This window comes from Lampetra fluviatilis, chromosome 31 (assembly GCF_964198595.1).
Source record: "Lampetra fluviatilis chromosome 31, kcLamFluv1.1, whole genome shotgun sequence".
NCBI classification, from domain to species: domain Eukaryota; kingdom Metazoa; phylum Chordata; class Hyperoartia; order Petromyzontiformes; family Petromyzontidae; genus Lampetra; species Lampetra fluviatilis.
In genome coordinates, this window is record NC_136305.1 from 5,634,685 (window position 1) to 5,652,846 (window position 18,162).

Consider the following 18,162-nt stretch of genomic DNA (forward strand, 5'->3'; position numbering starts at 1 on the left):
GTAAAACGAGTCGCCAGAGCCCGGCCCTCTTGATCATCCATGATTGTTACTCGGCGCTACAACGTGAGACGAGAGTTCCCATTACTCGAAGATGAAAGCAGCTCATCCACTGGCCCTCGAGCCTCCTTCCTGTATTATTCATTTGCAAGATAGCGCTTATACAAATTCTTCAGCTGCGGCCGCCGATTTTTTATCGAGTGCAGCGAGTTCGATCTTGATGATTTTTCTACTCTTACGGGTTATTTTTCACAGGCGAAGATGCCTTGTGTGTTGTTTCCTCTGATAAGCCCCCCCCCCCCCCAGACACTGCGACTGCATATCGTCAACAGATATCAACTTAAATACAGCTTGAGACGTGTGTAAAGAATTTTTTATGATAATGTGGACATTGTTCATTTGGTAATGTTTCAACAGCTTTCCACTCGCAAGCCTGTAGGTTGTATTTCAACACCTCCCATCATTTGTCCGTGGTGGTTAAAATGGGTACAGTAAGTCCTCGCTTAATGCGTGGTGTTTACACGATAACCCGCTTGCACTGTAACGCGGTTCTATCGTTGGGGAACACTTTTCGCACAACGCGGAACGGCACCGTTATAACGCGGTTTCTGAGCGGACGATCACGAACTACTTTCTTGAGCTGCGCGGCTGAGCGTGCAGTAATACACTCCGGGGAATGATACAGTGAAGCGGCCTCCGTACCCTCACTTATTTGTCCCGCCGTCTCACTGTGTTAAATGAGGACTTATTGGACAATATTTGGGTGCAAGTAGATAATTAATGCAATGATTAAAGTAGATTCTTAAGCCTGTGGTTCACGCATCTAAATGTGTGCATAAGAAGGGATTGTATCTTTTTCTTTACTTTGTAGTTGAATCTCACACAGCCTGGAGCACAGTAGATAAAAATCATCAATTAATGATTCGAATCACCACCCCAAATCACCACAATTCATTATACAGGATGCTTAAAAATAAATGTTAACACTTATATGGGACTATAGTTTTTAATGGAAAAAGAACAGATGGAACACTGTAACATGATAACAAATATACGTTCTATTCTTGGTTCTTTTGGTAAAGTCACATAGAAGGGAAATAATAAAATAAAAAATATTAAACAATATTTATTGGGAAATAATAAAATAAAATATATAAAACAATAAATATTGTTTTATATTTTTGATTTTATTTTATTATTTCCCTTCTACGTGACTTTACTGAAAGAACCAATAATATGAATCCCTGCAGTTACGAAAGCTTTAAATAAAAATATATGTTAATAGCTTCAAAAAGTCAGTCTCCACTTGTTCGCCATCGTTGTCAACACGTGCCTGGAATCTTCTCCAGGTGGTCTCCAGAGCTCGGAGGCAGCACATTTCTTGTGTGGTGTTGTTGCAAATTCTTAGAAGTGTTAACGTTTTTTTGAAGCACCCTGTATAATGACAGGACAAATCATTCCATGCCTTGTTGAACCTCGACGCTGGTTGTCGTGTCCATAGACTCGCACCTACCATAGGAATGTGGAATTCCCATCACTGGTACAGGTTTTGCAAGCAGAAGACGAGCAACGCCACTTCACAGGCGTTCGTTTTTTAGCGGGATCCACTCCGACCGTTTGTTTTACCTTCGGTTTCCTTTCTCGCTCAGTGAATGGCGTTGGGGAGTCGCTGTGCGCGAGCCCGAGCTTCCCGAGTGTTTTGGGGGGCACCAGGGGTGCCGAGCCCCCCTCTTCTCCGCACGCCGGGCGCAAGAAGCATCGCCGAAAGAAGAGCACCAGCAACATTCGTGCCGACAGCATTTTCACTTCGGCAGACGGTGGGTTCATCCATCCATCAGCAGTGCTCTGTCGTCGTTCCTCATCACTCTGGCTTACCCAGTAAGGACTGCCAGAAATGACTCCTCTTAGGGTAAAGGTAAAGGTGCAGGCCTGCTCTCACCCTAGTAGTGGCGGAATGAGAGGGAGCTCTAGAGGGGCCCCTCTGAGAGGGTATTTTGGCCTACTCTTTCTCGCTGGTCATAAATCTTGGAAGAGGTGGGAGTTACCCACACATTATTTCCCAACCACAGAGTAGTCGATAGACGTAACTGCGGTGAAGCCAATTCTACAACGATGGGGGGGGGATTCAAGAAACTTGGTCCGTTGTTTCGAACCAGCGACCTCTGGATTTCATTTCCAGTGTACAGCATCCCGACTGCTTATTCAAACCACAGCTTATTTGTATCCATCCATGTGAATCGCATAATTTGAACGGTTTTGCCAATGCCGAATTTAGTTTCTCTGTGGCAGTCATTACCCTGCGCCGTGTTCCTCAATCAATCAATCAACCTTTATTTACGTGCCAATATCGCTCTCAATAAAGTAGGCATCGGTGCACATGACAAACGCATCGGGAACGGTAACGCGGGGGGGGGGGCGTACAGCAACCGGAATGAAAGATGAAACCCGTCACGACCTCGGCGGCTAGCACCGACTGAGCAACACAACGTAAATTGCAACAGTGAAAAGTAAAGAGCAACCGACGTAACGAGCTGCTGATAGGGCGGCGGCCCTGATGGTTACTGTGATTGGATGGAACCCATCACGTGCGGCTTATTCTGCTGACTTAAAGCTCATTCGGCGTTTCGTAAATGCAGTTTTTTTCTTTGAAAAACTATTAAGGGGGTGGGGGGGAGGGGTGACCCCTCGCTGGCCAGTGTGCTTTTGAAGTATGGCTACACAACCCCCACGACCAGCTTGGTGTGGGGAGAGAGCGAGGAGGCCCTTGTCCAGCAGCAAAATGACAAATGGGCTGTACAGGTTTCTCCGGCTTTACACGGCGGTAGTGGTAGTAGTAGATGCGTTCCAAAAAAAACAAATGGGCGCAGCAAAGCGAAACTGCACGAGGAGGACAGCTGCCTGCCGAGTAGCGCACACAGCACACAATGTTGTCCCTCGACCGAGCGCATTTAGCCGCATATGCGTGAATTAAAACCGAATATATATTATATATATATAAAAAGCTAATTTTGGGTAGAAATAGGTTTACCGCATGAACGCTAAATCGCACAAACCGAACCCGCACCGAGTGAGGGAAACCTGTACTTGGAAAGCAAGTCCTCGTTTAACGCGGTGGTAGACGCGTCCCTGAAAAGTGCCTCGTGAAGCGAAAACGATTTCCCCATAAATAATGTAACGACAAAGTTCGGCCGAGATACGACGTACGCACGCGTGGTGAGATGGCGGGACAAATAACGAAGGGTCCACCGCTGCTTTACTTTATTACTGTACTGCTCAGTTGCCCAGCTCGGGAAAGTAGTACGTCATCGACCGCTCGGCAACCGCGTGCGTTCCGCGTTGTGTGAAAAGGGTTTCCTTAATCGACGAATCGCGTTGTAGCGAAAATGCGTTACAGTGTGAACACCGCGCGTTAAGCGAGAACTTGTACTGTGTGGCACGCGTTGTCAAACCATCTTTGAGTCTTATCTAATTTCTTTGCTTACCTTACTGTACCTCTTTCTCCCTCTTGTCCGTGTTCGTAATATACGTTTGCGTGGAGGAGAACTTCATCTATTCGCACTGATGCCAGGCGGCTTAATGCTCTTGTGATAGTTGTTAGGCTCATCGTGTGACGTTGCTTACTTACATGCACTTGCACTCGGTGCTGACGCCGTCCATCAATGGTGGAACTGGAAATAGCTCCACAGCGAGCAAGGAAAGTGTGTGCCTCGCCATCTTTACCAGTCCTCTCCATTCTAACACGAATAACAACAAAAACTGAACGCAGCACTTAAAAGGATAAATATATAATCGGTGACGTTTTAGGACCCCTAACCCTAACCCCTAGCCCTAATCCTAACCCTAAATCCTAACCCATAACCCTAATCCTAAAATTAAACCCTAACCCTTAACTCTAACCCTTAACCCCTAACTACACAACTTAACCCAACCCTAAACCCGAACCCCTAACCCTAACCCGAATCCCTAACACCTAACCCTAACCCTAAATTCCTAACCCCTAACTCTAACCCTAACCCCTAACCCTAAACCCTAACCCCGAAACCCCTACCCCTAACTCTAACCCATAACCCCAAAAACCCTAAACCCTTAAACCCTAACCCTAACCCCTAACCCTAAAACTAACCCCAACCCTAACCTGAACCCCTAACGCCCCTTCACAGCACCAAGGAAGGCCATTGCCCAAAACGTTGCCTATTATTGTTTGCTGTGCTTGTGCACCACTGCCAAAGCAGCATCGCCAAGTGATTTGTTTCATATCTATGAAGTCATTACAGCCTGCACGTGCATGATGATTGCTGAGGACATGTCGCGGTCCTAGGCCAGGGTGTCGGCAAGTGGCGGCTCCGAAGCCGCATGCGGCTCTGTAAGGCGTTATTTATTCAGGACCACCATCTCGTATTCGCATTGCATTGCGGCTCTTGAAATATAGAGCTTTTTTTAAATCGAATTTGAAAAAAGTGGCTCCTCTTGTTATATTGGTAGCTAACCCCTGACCATGGGAGTCCAGTTTACCATGGGAGTCCAGTTTACCATGGACGTCCAGTTTACCATGGGAGTCCAGTTTACCATGGGAGTCAAGTTTACCATGGGAGTCAAGTTTACCATGGGAGTCTAATTTACCATGGGAGTCTAATTTACCATGGGAGTCAAGTTTACCATGGGAGTCAAGTTTACCATGGGAGTCAAGTTTACCATTGGAGTCAAGTTTACCATGGGAGTCAAGTTTACCATGGGCAGGGGTCAGCAAACCTATGGCTCCGGAGCCGCATGCAGGTCTTTAAGGACCGCTTCGTTGGACGTTATTTTTTCAAGACCACCATCGTCTCGTATTCACATTGCATTGCGGCTCTTGAAATATAGAGTTTTTTAAACCGAAATCGAAAAAAATGCCTCGTTATTTTGGTTGGCGACCCCTGTCCTAAGCAATCACCATTCAGAGTGCTGATCCAAGTTTAGAGCGATGCGTCGTACGTCCTGTGTGACAAGTGTACACACGAGACCTCGATGCTAATTTGAGTCTGCGCTCTTTAAACATCATGTGTGACACAAAAGACAAAGATCCCCCGCATAGTCTTATAACAGACTGATGGGGCAAGAGCTGCGATGTGTGTCGCAAACGTGCAACACGCGCACTCGCGTACACACACAAGACCTCTATCTCAATTCGAATCGGCACACTGCACCACACGGGGGAACATATATTTACCAACTATCAGGTGCGTGCAACGTGTAACGACCTAATTTGTATTTGAACGGGAAAAAAAATCTGAACTTACAAGAGCATGCCATGGTTGGTTGAGAGAGGACTGGCATTTTGGAAACCGTGTCTTAAACACAAGGGTAACCACGACTACATTTTGTAATATTTACCGAGCATAACATTACATAATAAGCAAATGCTAGTGGACAAAGCAGGACTTGTTCTTTCGTAAGTTCAATGTTTTAATGTATTTAAAGTTTCCAACGTTGTTTTGTTACGTAACAAAACTGAAGTGAAGATAACAGTCATCTCTGTCACGAATTGACGTGCGAATAGATGAGACTTCCCCCCCCCCCCCCGTATATGTTGAAGCTCAACGTAAAGGAACGCCTGCGACACTTTAACGCTTGTTTCTCATTCTCGTCTTCCCTCTTTTTTCTGCTCTCACGGACACAGCCAAACGTAGGGCATGGAAACTGAGCCGCGTGGGTAGTTTGAGAAATTTATACAGCAGCAGCAGCGTGAACTCGGAAGGTAAAGTCCAAGCTGTTGTGTGCTCAGCCCCCGGGGGGGGGGGGTGGTGTAGAGAGACCGAGGAATCTCTGGGGGACATCAGGGGAAGTTGCTAGCGGTGTACGCCCCCCGGCCCCTACCCCCCCCCGCCCCACAAGTCCCTCCCCCTCCCTGCGCCCCCCCCCCCCGTCCCCCACCCCGAGCCTCCGGCACTTAGGTCCCAGATTTCTTTGTTAAATGTAATCCTAGCCCAAATGTTCGTCCAATCGTAACAGACCTTTCGTGGGGTTTTAGATTCATTTTTTAAAAGGAACGCTGCTTATTTAGTTTTGGTGCATGGTTTACGTTAAAAGCTTCCCGTTGGGGTTTAGTTTTAGGGTTGAAGATAGGGTTTTGGGATAGGCGTGTTAGAGGTTATGGTTTTGGATTAAAGTGTGGGTTTAGGGTTAAATTCTAGAGTTATGGTCAGGTTACAGTTCAGGGTTTAGATTAGGTTTTCGGGTTTGTAGTTAAAGTTTGTGTTAATGAGTTGGATCGAGTTTAGGGATGGGGTTTAGTGTTATGGAGTTTTTAATTAAGGCTTGTGTTTAGGGGTTAAGGTTCAGATGTTAGGGTAAGGGTTTAGGGTTAGGTATAAGTGTTGGGTTAATGGTCACAGTTATGGGTTAGGATTAGGCTTCAGAGTTAGGTGTTAGGATGAGTGTTTTATGGATAAGGATTTAGGGTTCGAGTTTAGGCATAGGGTTTCGGGATAGGTGCTATGGTTAGGTATAGGGTTTATGGTTGGGAATTTATGATTAAGGGTTACAGTTAGGGTTTAGAGTCAGGATCAGTGACTATAGTCGCTAAGATAACGTGGCCACGCATCTGCAGGGTCTGCAGTCTCGGCCCTCTGTGGTAGCCATGGCGACCCCTCTGTGCTGATACGAGAGCTGTCGTGTTTATTTTGCTGAAGGCTCTGCATTGTCAATTAGGTGTGTCACAATTCATCCATGAAAATCAGTTCTAGCGATCAAGGCTACGTGTGTTAAATCGTGCGTGTAAGATTTGGTTATTTATATATAGGTCAGCGGTGGGGAACCTACAGCTCGCTGGCCATCTTAAACCTTTCCCGTGCTGCGATGACTGCAAGGGGCAGGGTGGGTGTCCCCTCCGCCAGTTCACCGCTGAATCTTGGAACACGTGAGCAGTCAGCGTTAATTTGACTCAGAGTCGTAGCGCCGTTTTCCACCGCAGAGCACTGTAGTGACACGACCGCACTCCACGATAGCTAGCACCAAACGGTGCCACACGCCCTCCCGCATGGCCTTGTGGAAGCCGTGGTTCCGATAAAGTTATTTTATTTTTCTTCCGGTTCCGTTCCTCAATAAAGTAGGTATACATACGTACGCGAGGTGGAGGGTGGGTTGGTGGGAGGGTGGGCGTAACGTCATCACGCAGATGTCCACGCACTTGCCCGCGCACCAGCCAGCAAAACTTTTTTTGTACAATAGAGTACGATTAACTCTCTTTAAATATAAATACGTAACATTGCAAGCCGACCAACGTCCGGCATGTGCCCTCTCCGTTTGTATTGGCTGCGACCGTCGTCAGACCAAGAGGATTCCTACGAGTTCACGATCGTCTCTCTGCGCGGCGAGACCTGGCACTTTGCCGCGGCCAGCGCCGAGGAGCGCGAGTCGTGGGTGGCGGCGGTCGAGGGGCAGATCCTCGCCTCCCTTCAAGGTTGTGAGAGCTCCAAGTACAAGGTGTGTACGTGTGGGCACGTGTGGGCGCGCAAGTGTACGTGTTGTGTACGTGTGCTGGGGAGCGGTAGCGCAACGGGTTAGCGCGCTGCGCTAATAATACATCGACCCGAGTTGGATTCCCGCCCAACACCAGTGACGATTATCTCAACTGGTCCTGGGCCTCCCCTAGGTCGACTCGGCCTCAAGTGAGTACCTGGTCCGGTGTGTAAACATCGCCACTAAGGAGACAAAGGCGATCGGGCGTGGTGTTGGCCACCTGCCCCCTCGTGTAACGTTACAGCCTTCATAGGTGCTCGCTAACGGCGCTTGCCCCAACAGTTCTTTGAAGGCTATGTGGGGGATATTTGTACGTGTGTGTGCGTGTGTTTCCAGTATATTACCCCAGAGATATGAAGGGGGATACTGAGGTGGTAGCCTCATATATGGAAAAAAAATCCTGGAATATGCCCGATCTCCGTAGATGTTGGAGGCTAAGGGTTGAGCGTGGATTGTGTGCGAAAAAGGGCGGCCTCCATGCATGCCAGGATGTTATAGGCATCTGTGGGGCTGTGGTGGGCAGAAATTCGACAATTTTAATGGTGCAGACCAAGTGATGTTCATTTGTCTCAATGTGGTATTTGAAAGTGCTGTACGCAGATTATACCACGAATTATTAATGTGATTTTGTGTGTGTATCATTGATTTTGTCCACATCACCATGGATAAGGAGCAATGAGATTAGGCCTTGTCCAGGAGTCGGATGGATTGTCGTGTCACAGGATTGCGAGGGATGGTGATTGCGTCGGGTGGTCACGATCCAGCAGTGGATAGAAAATGTTTTATGATTTTGATGATGGTGCCATGTTATGGGCCTAGGTTATTGTAACATATTCTGAAATGTATCATTGAGAGTTCACTGTTTCCATGGGGTCTATTGATGCGAGTGCACAATTTTTATCTTAAAAGAGTAGTCGGGGAAAACATCGCAAGCCATGCTACGTGGCTGGGCCTTGTTTACACTTGAAAAAAACCGTCGAATGATTCTTGTGAAACTTTACAGATGCGGCTCGGGAGCCAGAGTGACGCTACAGCCATCCAGTCCATCCGGAATACGAAGGGGAATGCATTCTGTGCCGACTGCGGCGCACCAAGTACGTGCAGTCCTCTCCCTCTGGTCCTGTTCTCTTGACTCGTGAACAAATCTCGGGCTTAGGGGGGCGGTCATGAGGTCGCACTCATTGCACAACAATGTGCTCGCCACAAATCAACCACACGCAACGCCTCGCTGGTCTCGTCAAGGAGCGTGAACGAGCACGTGAACTTCCGGTCATCCTTACAGCAGCGGCTTTTGGCTGACCGTCGAACGAAGACGGTCACAGCATCGCGCGCTTTCAGATGCGCTTCTGCGGCTGTCTGGACGCTCTTCCTTCCGATATTAGGAAGCCACTGGAGCTATGCACTTTTAAATCTAGATTTAATACTTATTTGTTTAGAACTGATTTGTATAGTTTTGTTGTCCTTCCCACCCCCAGCACCTCCGATTAGCATGTTTTGATGAGTACGGTGCGAAAGAAAGTTTAACATACATTTACATACAGAAAGGCCTCGGTGTCGGCTTCTGATAGGTATCCCCACTGTCGCTTTCCACACTCACACCGTCGCAATTTCCGTCACCGTGGAACTGACCGCCGGCCCGCGCTTGTTTGCGGAACGTTTCGACAGACCCCGACTGGGCGAGCTTGAACCTGGGCGCGCTGATCTGCATCGAGTGCTCGGGGATCCATCGCAACCTGGGCACGCACCTGTCGCGCGTGCGCTCCCTCGACCTGGATGACTGGCCGCTAGAGCTGGTGACGCTGATGAGCGCCATGGGGAACGCGCTCGCCAACCGCGTGTGGGAGGGACTCCTGCCTCCGGGGGCGTGCAAACCCACGGCCGACTCGCCACGGTGAGCATTAGCCTTGGTCCGCTGGTTCGTCGGTTGTCCTCGGGTCGGTCAACTGCCACGGTACGCGGGTGGGTCTGTCGCACTTACCCGGGTTGGTGTGCCGCCGTGTCGCGAGATGTTAACCACCTCGCCTGGTATGCAGGAGGTCGTGGTGTTTGATCCTGACCCTGACGCCTGTATATTTGGAGTTTGCATGTCTCTCCCCGTAGGTCGTGTGGATTTTTCTCCAGGTCCTCCAGTTTTTCCCTCCACATTTAGAATCAATGTACGCTTAGATAATTTTGTGGTCAGGTCTCGTCTACAAAAGAGCTAGATAGCTCGGTGGGCCTTACCTGGTAAAATAAAAAATAGTTAATTAGATAGTTCTCTGACCTCCTGCCCAGTGAGCCTTAGACACTTCACGCGGCTTCAAAGTTAAACATATTAACCGCGCAAATCAGAGGTGCAGGTAGCGAGTGATATGTGAATCTGGTCCTAGTCCGAATAAAATATTACAGCTGAACCAACAGGGCAGATCTTTGAGGTTGCGTGTTTACTGTGCAGCAGCAGCAGCAACAGGAATTGTCAGAGAATAGAAAGCGTTGGCCTGGTGGAATTAACGGCGTTGGATGTGATGACGTCAATGATCTTGAAAATTGCATAATTACCGAATTGCATGTGTACTTGAGACCGACAGCATTTTGACCGCATATTAAAAATGATCGTGTCCTTAAGCTGCACTCGCTCTTATCCAGTGTCTATGGACAAACTTATCCTTGCCATCGGAATGTGGACGTTTTATACTCCCGAATCAGGATCTTTAACATTCGAGATGAGCATGGAGTGCCTCAACACACTTATTTGAGCATCATTGGCCCTAAAAAAAAAATATCTTGTCAAGTGTACACTTTCATTAGTGTAGCCCGTCGGAAAGATCATTACAATAACTGCCAATCACAGTCGTCTAAGATCACAATCAACCGTACATGATATACTCATGCAAATGACACATGCACATCACCTATACATAGTTCATGTACAGTCCTTTGTCAGTCCACTGCTGGATTGGGTTGTGGGGGGGGGGCCTCCCCCACACACCGTGCTGGTTATAGGGATTGCTTGACCATACTTCACCTTGCTGGTCACTGTGGCTCCTTGAAGGAGCAGAGCCAGGACGTTGGGCTATATTACAGTACAAGCATTGGCTTTTGTTTAGCTGCCCCCTTCTGCAGCCTACAAGACCTGCTGTGCATGTTGGTCACTGTGCAGGCTCGGCCCCGCTTGCCTTCTAAGGTCTGACGAGATCGGGAGCATTTGAGCTCATTTTGTGTTCGGCGCTTACTTGTATGTCGTGTGCATAATTATACAGCGGGAGTGGTGGCTCAGTGGTAGGTTCCCGCTGCGCTATGAACCAGACAGCCTTTTTGATCCCCAGGTGGTGGTAAACGTGTGATTTTCAGTGATATTTATGACATGATTACGTCCTTGTTTTTGCGCGCGCGTGCATATGTAAGGGTTCACACATGTATTTGTTGTGTACATATTTTCGCGTCGTCTTGTGTCGTAAAGAATTTTCTATCTTTTATAGTGGCAGATTCTTGCCGAAACGGCGCAAGGTGCTTAAGAGCACAAATAACTTTTACTTGACTATTACAGCTGGGCCAAGTATGATAAACTTCACGGTGTCGGGGGCAGTAGTGCAGTGAGGTCGGCATGGGCTCTGATGCAAGGTATGAATTATCTAGATTATTTGGCTGCTATAAGTTTTCACATGATAAGCCACTCCATTGAGCTATACAGTAAAACCTTGGATTGTGAGCATAATTCGTTCCGGAAACGTGTTTGTAATCCAAAGCACTCGTATATCAGTTGTGATCACGTGACGCTCGGCAGACAAAGCGTATACACACGTACTACTCGTATTGCAAGACCTCGCTCGTTTATCAAATTAATATTTATAAAAAAATGTTGCTCGTCTTGCAAAACACTCGCAGACCAAGTTACTCGCAATCCAAGGTTATACTGTAATTTGTGGCCAGGTCGCTTCTGAAAAATAATCTTCTATCTCAGTGGGCTTTACCTGGTGATAAAATAGATCTAGATATTAATATTTTTGTGATCTGCTTACCTTTTGACTGAAAGCTTTCGTGACTACAGGAATTCATATTCTTGGTTCTTTCGGTAAAGTCACGTAAATAGAAAATAAAATCTATTTACGTGACTTTACCAAAAGAACCAAGAATATTAGCTTACCTTTCTTACTTTCCACTCCTATTGTGTTTTTGTATTGTTGTAACTTTCTGACCCTCGCCCACCCCTACTGGACATCTGTGAAAAAAATCTTCATAGCTCATAGGATTCCTCTAGTATAAATACATATTCTGATTCTGAAATGGGGTTGGTTGGAGGCCGGGGGTGGAGTCGCTCTTTACCATTTCCCACTCTCTCTCTCTTCGTAGCGCGGTGCGCCTGGGGGCCTCTCTGACCCGCTGGGGCCCTGTCCCTGGTGCAATCGCACTGCCTGCGCACTCCACAGCTACTCCACCGATTACGCGTGTGCCAAGGCTAAAGAGCGAGAGAAAGGGAGAGAGGGGGGGGGCTAGAGAAAATTTGTTCGGAGGAATCGCCGAGACGGGGGTGGGAGATGCAGTGCCGGAGGGCAAATTTCGTGTAGCCGGCGTCGGGAGATGAGATTTAATTTTACAAGCGAGTGATTTAATGATGCACTGCCTAATTAATTAGCTGATTAACTTAATGTTAAGTATGTCCAGCAGCAAATCATGATGACTGCCCCCCCCTTCCTCCCCACAGAACAGCCCCTACCCCCCCACACACACCCTTCATCAACCGTGCCAGTGCTTGCCCATGTGCCATTCCATTACTTTACTCACTTTTCCGTATCCTCCAAAAGCTCCCATGGCACTGAATTAGACCACACGGACACACACACAAAAAAGACCAAACACTTTGGCTGCCGCTGTGTGTGTGTGTGTCGGCTAATGGCAGTGACATTTCTAAACGCTTTGCACTTTGCGGTGAGGTCGAGGGTCCGTGGTAAACATGCGCTCAGTAGCACGACGCTAAACCTCGAACATGCTCTGTGCCGAATGACTGTTTTGAGTAAAAGGAGTGTGATTTTCTTGTCCGCGTGCTGTTTTTATTGCAATAAGCACAGGACCGACTTGGTCTCGTGTGTCCCGTCCGTCCGTCCCCCCGTCCCCGTGAAGGGAAAATGGTCGTTAAGTCATCTTGCTGCTGTGCACTTTGAAATCTAGATTGAAAACTCATATCTTTAGAACTGCTTTTTGTGTTTAAAAATGTTTTTGTCCTCCCGTACCTCTGATTTGCACGCTTTGCTACGCTGCAAAAGAAGTTTAACATGCATATATTAACACTGAAAAAAATAAAAGTTTGTTAAACACGTTCCTTCAGAGTGGGCAGGTAGGAACTTGGTTGGACAGCGCATTCGTGCACGACAGAAAGCTCGCGGTCACGTGACGCACTTCAACCAATCCGGGAGTGTACATGTTTGGGAGGGGCTATGCACGACAGACAAATAATCCCTGGTGGGCAGTGTGGAACTCTTGTTCCTACCTGTATAATTGTTTTGATGAACATTAGTGTGCTGCTTATCTCCTGTTTACAGCCCTGAGCCGATAGTGGAAATTCGAAATTCGTTCAGCGGAGGGCGAGAGTCTATCCACAGGACAGCCATTGGTCACTTCCTCAGCAAGTGGTGTCACTTATTTTTATTCACCCCGGAAGGGTGATAGCCTCAATAAACCCCTGTAAACGCCGCAGCTCAAAGCAACTCTCTGTGGACCCTTAGCTGCTCCCCATCATGTGATAAACACTCTGTAATTGACTATAAACGTGTCAATGTATATAAAGGACTGCAGAGCTTGGGCAGTTGTTAGCACCGGCTCACTGCCTTGGCTGCTGCCTTCCCACTTGCCCGTGATTCCTCAGTGATTGTGCAATGCAATTTGCACGAATGACGCTGTATTAAAGTCAACGAGACGTTATTTTTTAACAGTCTCAAAAAGTGCCGGAGAATCTCGTAGTCGTAGATGAACAGTGTTTCACGATCTTCGTCAGAGCCTCGACCCAATAATTTGTAGCCCTTCTGCTACTGCCTCTTGTTTTGCCAGCCTTAATTTTTACTCTGTCTCAGTCATTTAAAAAAAGGTTTGGACAATGCGAAGGTGATATCAGCAGGAAAGGGGGACGCAAAGCAAACTCTCATTATTGGGATTGTCCAAACATCCCAAGCCAGGTAAAAAAAGGTGCCAGTAAAAGTGCAGCCCTGAAATATCTTGCTCCCACCTCTGCTGGCAGAAGGGGGGCCTTCCGCTATTGCGAGCCTTGGGGAGTGTTTGGTTTCATCCACGTTGCCAAACGTGTTGGACGAGGTGGTCGTACCCACACTTTTTAGCCGAGCGCACGCTATGGTGCCGATCGACTGACTGTGGAGCTGGGTGGACTGAGGTGGGCATGGGGATTTGAGAATTTTGCAACGTTGCATCAGCTGCCACGCCGGGAGATGAGAGTCGAGCCGGGAGATGAGAGTCGAGCCGACCCTCGGAATAAAAACCGAGCCATGGAACTGGGTGACACTTCCCCCGGAGCATGTGATCGCCATTGCAGTATTATTATAATTGGCGTCGTTAATCGCAATTAATTACCCCGCATGGTTCTGTCACGCAGGAACGTGAATGCGGTTAGTACGACCGTGCCGGGTTTAACTTTAAGCTGCTGAACGTTAGTTTTGACTTTAATCGGTGCGAAACAGTTGTCGGAAGATGAGCATTACCTGCATTTCGGTTGGGCCTTGCATTTAATTGGGGTGCTAAAGGAAGGAGAGGCAAATGAAGTGGGGTTTTTTTTTTCTCTTTGGGTTAAAAGCAACCATTCGTCGTTTGTTCCTGCGTAATTGTGATTTCGATCAATTGTGTCACTTTAGCAACGCTTATTAGGCAGAGAAATTATAATCGCAATTAAGAGCTACTTCTGCCTTTTTCACCCATCGTCTCTCGATCTGGAATGGCGCGGTGCGATGGTTTGCGGAAACGTTATCACTGGAGCCAGGAATACGACTTTTTAGTGCTTAAAAAATATTGATCGCATTTATACGTCAAGGCTGAAAACATCATAAAATATAAAAACACCGTTTCACGAGGCAGCGCCATTAAAGTGGTAATGCCGCTGTTTGATATTCAATGTCTGAAAATACCTGGCCCTTGCCATAGGAATGTGGAGTTTATACTCTCGGTTCCGCATCATCAACAAGAGATGAGCAAGCACTGCCCGACGCTTCTTTTGAGCGTCAATGCCCCGAACGCGTTTCACCTCTCGCCATTTTCACAGAAATCTGGAGATCTCGCGGTCGTCCACGATTAGAAAATTGCGGGGAACGAAAAGTATCATTTTCTTACGATTATGCATTCACGTTGCCTTACGAAAAACAAAATAACGTTCTAGAAAATACTTCAAAACAGCGCACGGGTCTCTTGCGTTTTTAGCTACGATTGCACAATGTTGTATAGAACAGCGTTTCGAATTTGTAGGACTGAAGGGAATTCGGAGTTTAAATACTCGGCATGAGCGGTGGTTAGACTGCAGTCTTTCTGCAGGCGGAGTGATACATGTCCTTTGTATTATATTACCCAGACGTGGTGGCGCAGTGGTGAGCACACAACACTAAAAACCTCGCGAGACGTACAAAACTCGACAAAGCAAACTTGCTTGTTCAATTGAGTCACAATTCTAAATGGTGACAATGGATCCAATTGTTCGCGAATAAACAAGCCACGTGCCAATAAAGAAATCTCCGCTCCTGCTTTGTCAATCTATAGCGTTAATACCTGGAGGTGGTGCACTAGCGCAGTGGTGAATGGTACCGCACTGTGAACCCAGAGTCGAGAGTTCGACTCCCAGCCACAGCTAACATTGGTGGCGAGTGACATCCGAACCGGGTTTGGCTGGCCTTTCACCATCCCACACTGGCAAACTTGGTGAAGTATGGTCGAACAACCCTCATGGACTGAAATAACATGGTGAGGCCTTAATCCAGCACCGGCTGATTAATTATTATTGATTTTTTTAAATTAGACATTTGATAAGGATTGTTTTTAACAGGGCGTGGTGGGGCAAGTCTGCAATGCTTTGCTCCCAGAGGCGAGGATTTAGTGAATCACATCGAGATTTGTAAAACTCTCAACTCTGCTGAGCTTGGAAGGTGGCTAGGTGGTTGATACAACAAGTAGGTTCATTAGCCTGTGTGTTCAGCCTTTGAGTATTAACCCCTTGCAAGTGTTGGGGGTGGGTCTTTTCCTGGGTACTCCGGTTTGCTCCCATGTGGAACCAAATGTTTATTGTATGTATGTATGTTGAACTTCTTTCTCACCGTACGTAGCCAACCGTGCTAATTGGAGGTGCAGTGTTGAGTCTATGGGTAGTGTTAGTTATGGCCAGTATGTATGCTGAACTTTTTTTGTACCGTACTTATCCAACCGTGCTAATCAAAGGTGTGGAATTGGCTAAATACGCACCTTAATTGCATTCCGTGTAATTTTGCCATTTTTCCTCAAGCCATGTGATTATTCTAGCATATTTTATTTCCTATGAATGCAATTTATTACGTCGAATTTGCATACGCGTCAACCCATACGGTTTACCCGTATTCTTGTGCAGGGAAATTCAGTTTTCAGGTCCATTTGGCGTACAGCTGTTTCAATATGGGCAACAAAAAAATTGTCTGTGTTTCTCCCTTGTGATGGGACATTTTTAGGATGAACGTTGAGATGTATAATGGCGCGGGGTGACCAATAAGGTCTGAATTGGTCTTTAATAAGGTAGGACACTGATACTGGGTTGACATGAATGAATTTGTACATTAATTTAATCTACTCTTAATTGATGTTGGGTCCAATATACTGTACACGGTGATACGTCCCTGTACCCCTCAGTTTTATGTTTTATCCCGATTGTAATCCAATTTTGCTATCGGTGTCATTTGGTAAAATGAATAAACATCTATTTAGAAATCTTGCCGCTAGCATTGCATAACCCCGCCTCAGAGCATGTCCCCTGAAGATGATGTCACAGAACTACATTTGATGTCACCTCGGGGGAGACCCACACCTTTGATATCCAAAGGGTGTTTGTCACGTGTCAATAAAACCATTTTGTGTTCATACTCAACTGGGGATTACGCTCAATGAACCCTTTCCTGTTCCGAGACGTCTGCAAGTTGCAGGGTGGGGGGTCCCGTTCACCGTTTTTTGGTTTGGCCATGTTTGTTTGTTGTAGTACGGAGTTAGAATGATGGCTTTAATCTAAGTTGTCTTGTGGTGGTTGTTGTTGTTTGACTTGCATCCCACTGGGATTTTTGCACAGCGTTGGTGTACGGTGCTTTTTTTCTGGAAGACTTTGCAGTTTTTTCCTGGATGTTTCTGTTTGCGTATAGTCACTTTAAGATGTTTTTTTGTTCATGTTTTTGTTTTTTGTTTGTTGCGGTTGCACCCGATTCAAGAGCCAAATGGCTCACAGGGCTAACCCAAACTAATGAAACTGAACTGCTCGATCTCGGAACACGCAAGCCGTTCAGCATTGGATTTTATTTAGAGAGGCATCACGCTGTTGTATTTAAAGACACTGTACTCACCGCAGAGAGCTGTAGAGACACCACCCCAACTCTACGAAAGCTGGGGCCAAACTGTGCCACGCGCTCTCTCCCGCGTGGCCTTGTGAGAGCCTCGGTACCAATACACTTATTTTATTTACACGTACGTCATCGGAATGGAATCGAAAGATAAACTAACAAAGTACACTCGCATCCTCGGAATGGGAAAGGGTTAATATGATTCGTTTAATTGTGCAGTTGTTGGTGACCAGGCTGAGATCACTAACTCGCTACACTTGAGAACCAAATTTAAACCTGAATTTGATACCCAGGTTATCAGAATTTTCAGTTCTGTGCTCTGACCCCAGAGCCATCTGGCCACCTCCCTTGATCTGTATGTCAGGATTGTATAAATGTATTGACGATTCCATGTTTGGGAGTTACATCTTACTTTGCAAAACGCCTTATAATAGGGAGAATACGATAACTAATCTACATTTCATCAGGCACCTTAAAATGCCGATTTAAAATTTAAAATGAGCTGACGATTTTGTGTACGGACGGTGAACGCTTAAGAGGCCCCGATGATGTTACGAGCGCGGCGTTAATTTGGCATTAATTATTGTCCGTGAAGGCAGCATGCAGTGTTTGTCCCAGGACCTCGTGTAATTAGCAGTTAATCAGCGACAGAACCGCACCTATTAATTTCTACCCCGGGCTAATTTAATTAATCATGGCAGCCCCATCCTCACTTAGCGAGGCACTCATGGGTCATTTGTTTAGCCGGGCTATTATTATTCAAGCATCCATAATACAGGGTTTTTTTAGGGTTAGATCGCGTAAATATATAAATGTGTGATTAAAGCTTTGCTTTGCTCTCCAACGCACCGGTGTGCTGTACTAGTAACGAATTGGCACGTTCTGTTTACGTGACAACCCTTACTAGTTGGCTGTGTCGGGTGGTGGCGGGTTTAACGACACATATTTACGCGATCTAACCCAAAAAAAAGCTGTATTATAGATGATATTGGTCGCGAAAGCCTAATACGTGTTTAACTGATTATTCAAGCGTACACGCACTTAAATCCTATGCACGCTCACACACACACACAGCCAAAGAAACGCACACTGATGCATGTGTCCAAAACAAAGCCACAGCACTTAACGCTGCGTA

The 18,162-nt window shown here is 46.8% G+C and overlaps 1 protein-coding gene across 2 annotated transcripts in view; it reads left to right on the top strand.

Annotated features, from left to right (window-relative positions):
* The window catches only part of LOC144943477 (arf-GAP with GTPase, ANK repeat and PH domain-containing protein 1-like), a 65,871-nt gene that overhangs the window by 40,943 nt on the left and 6,766 nt on the right, over positions 1–18,162 (top strand). The window contains exons 13-17 of one of the 2 annotated variants that reach the window (XM_078870946.1): positions 1,647–1,814; positions 5,654–5,731; positions 7,304–7,458; positions 8,498–8,588; positions 9,160–9,385. In XM_078870946.1, the coding sequence (XP_078727072.1) occupies positions 1,647–1,814; positions 5,654–5,731; positions 7,304–7,458; positions 8,498–8,588; positions 9,160–9,385 (718 nt within the window). The remainder of the gene's footprint in view (positions 1–1,646; positions 1,815–5,653; positions 5,732–7,303; positions 7,459–8,497; positions 8,589–9,159; positions 9,386–18,162) is intronic. The other variant, XM_078870947.1, reaches the window with a different exon arrangement.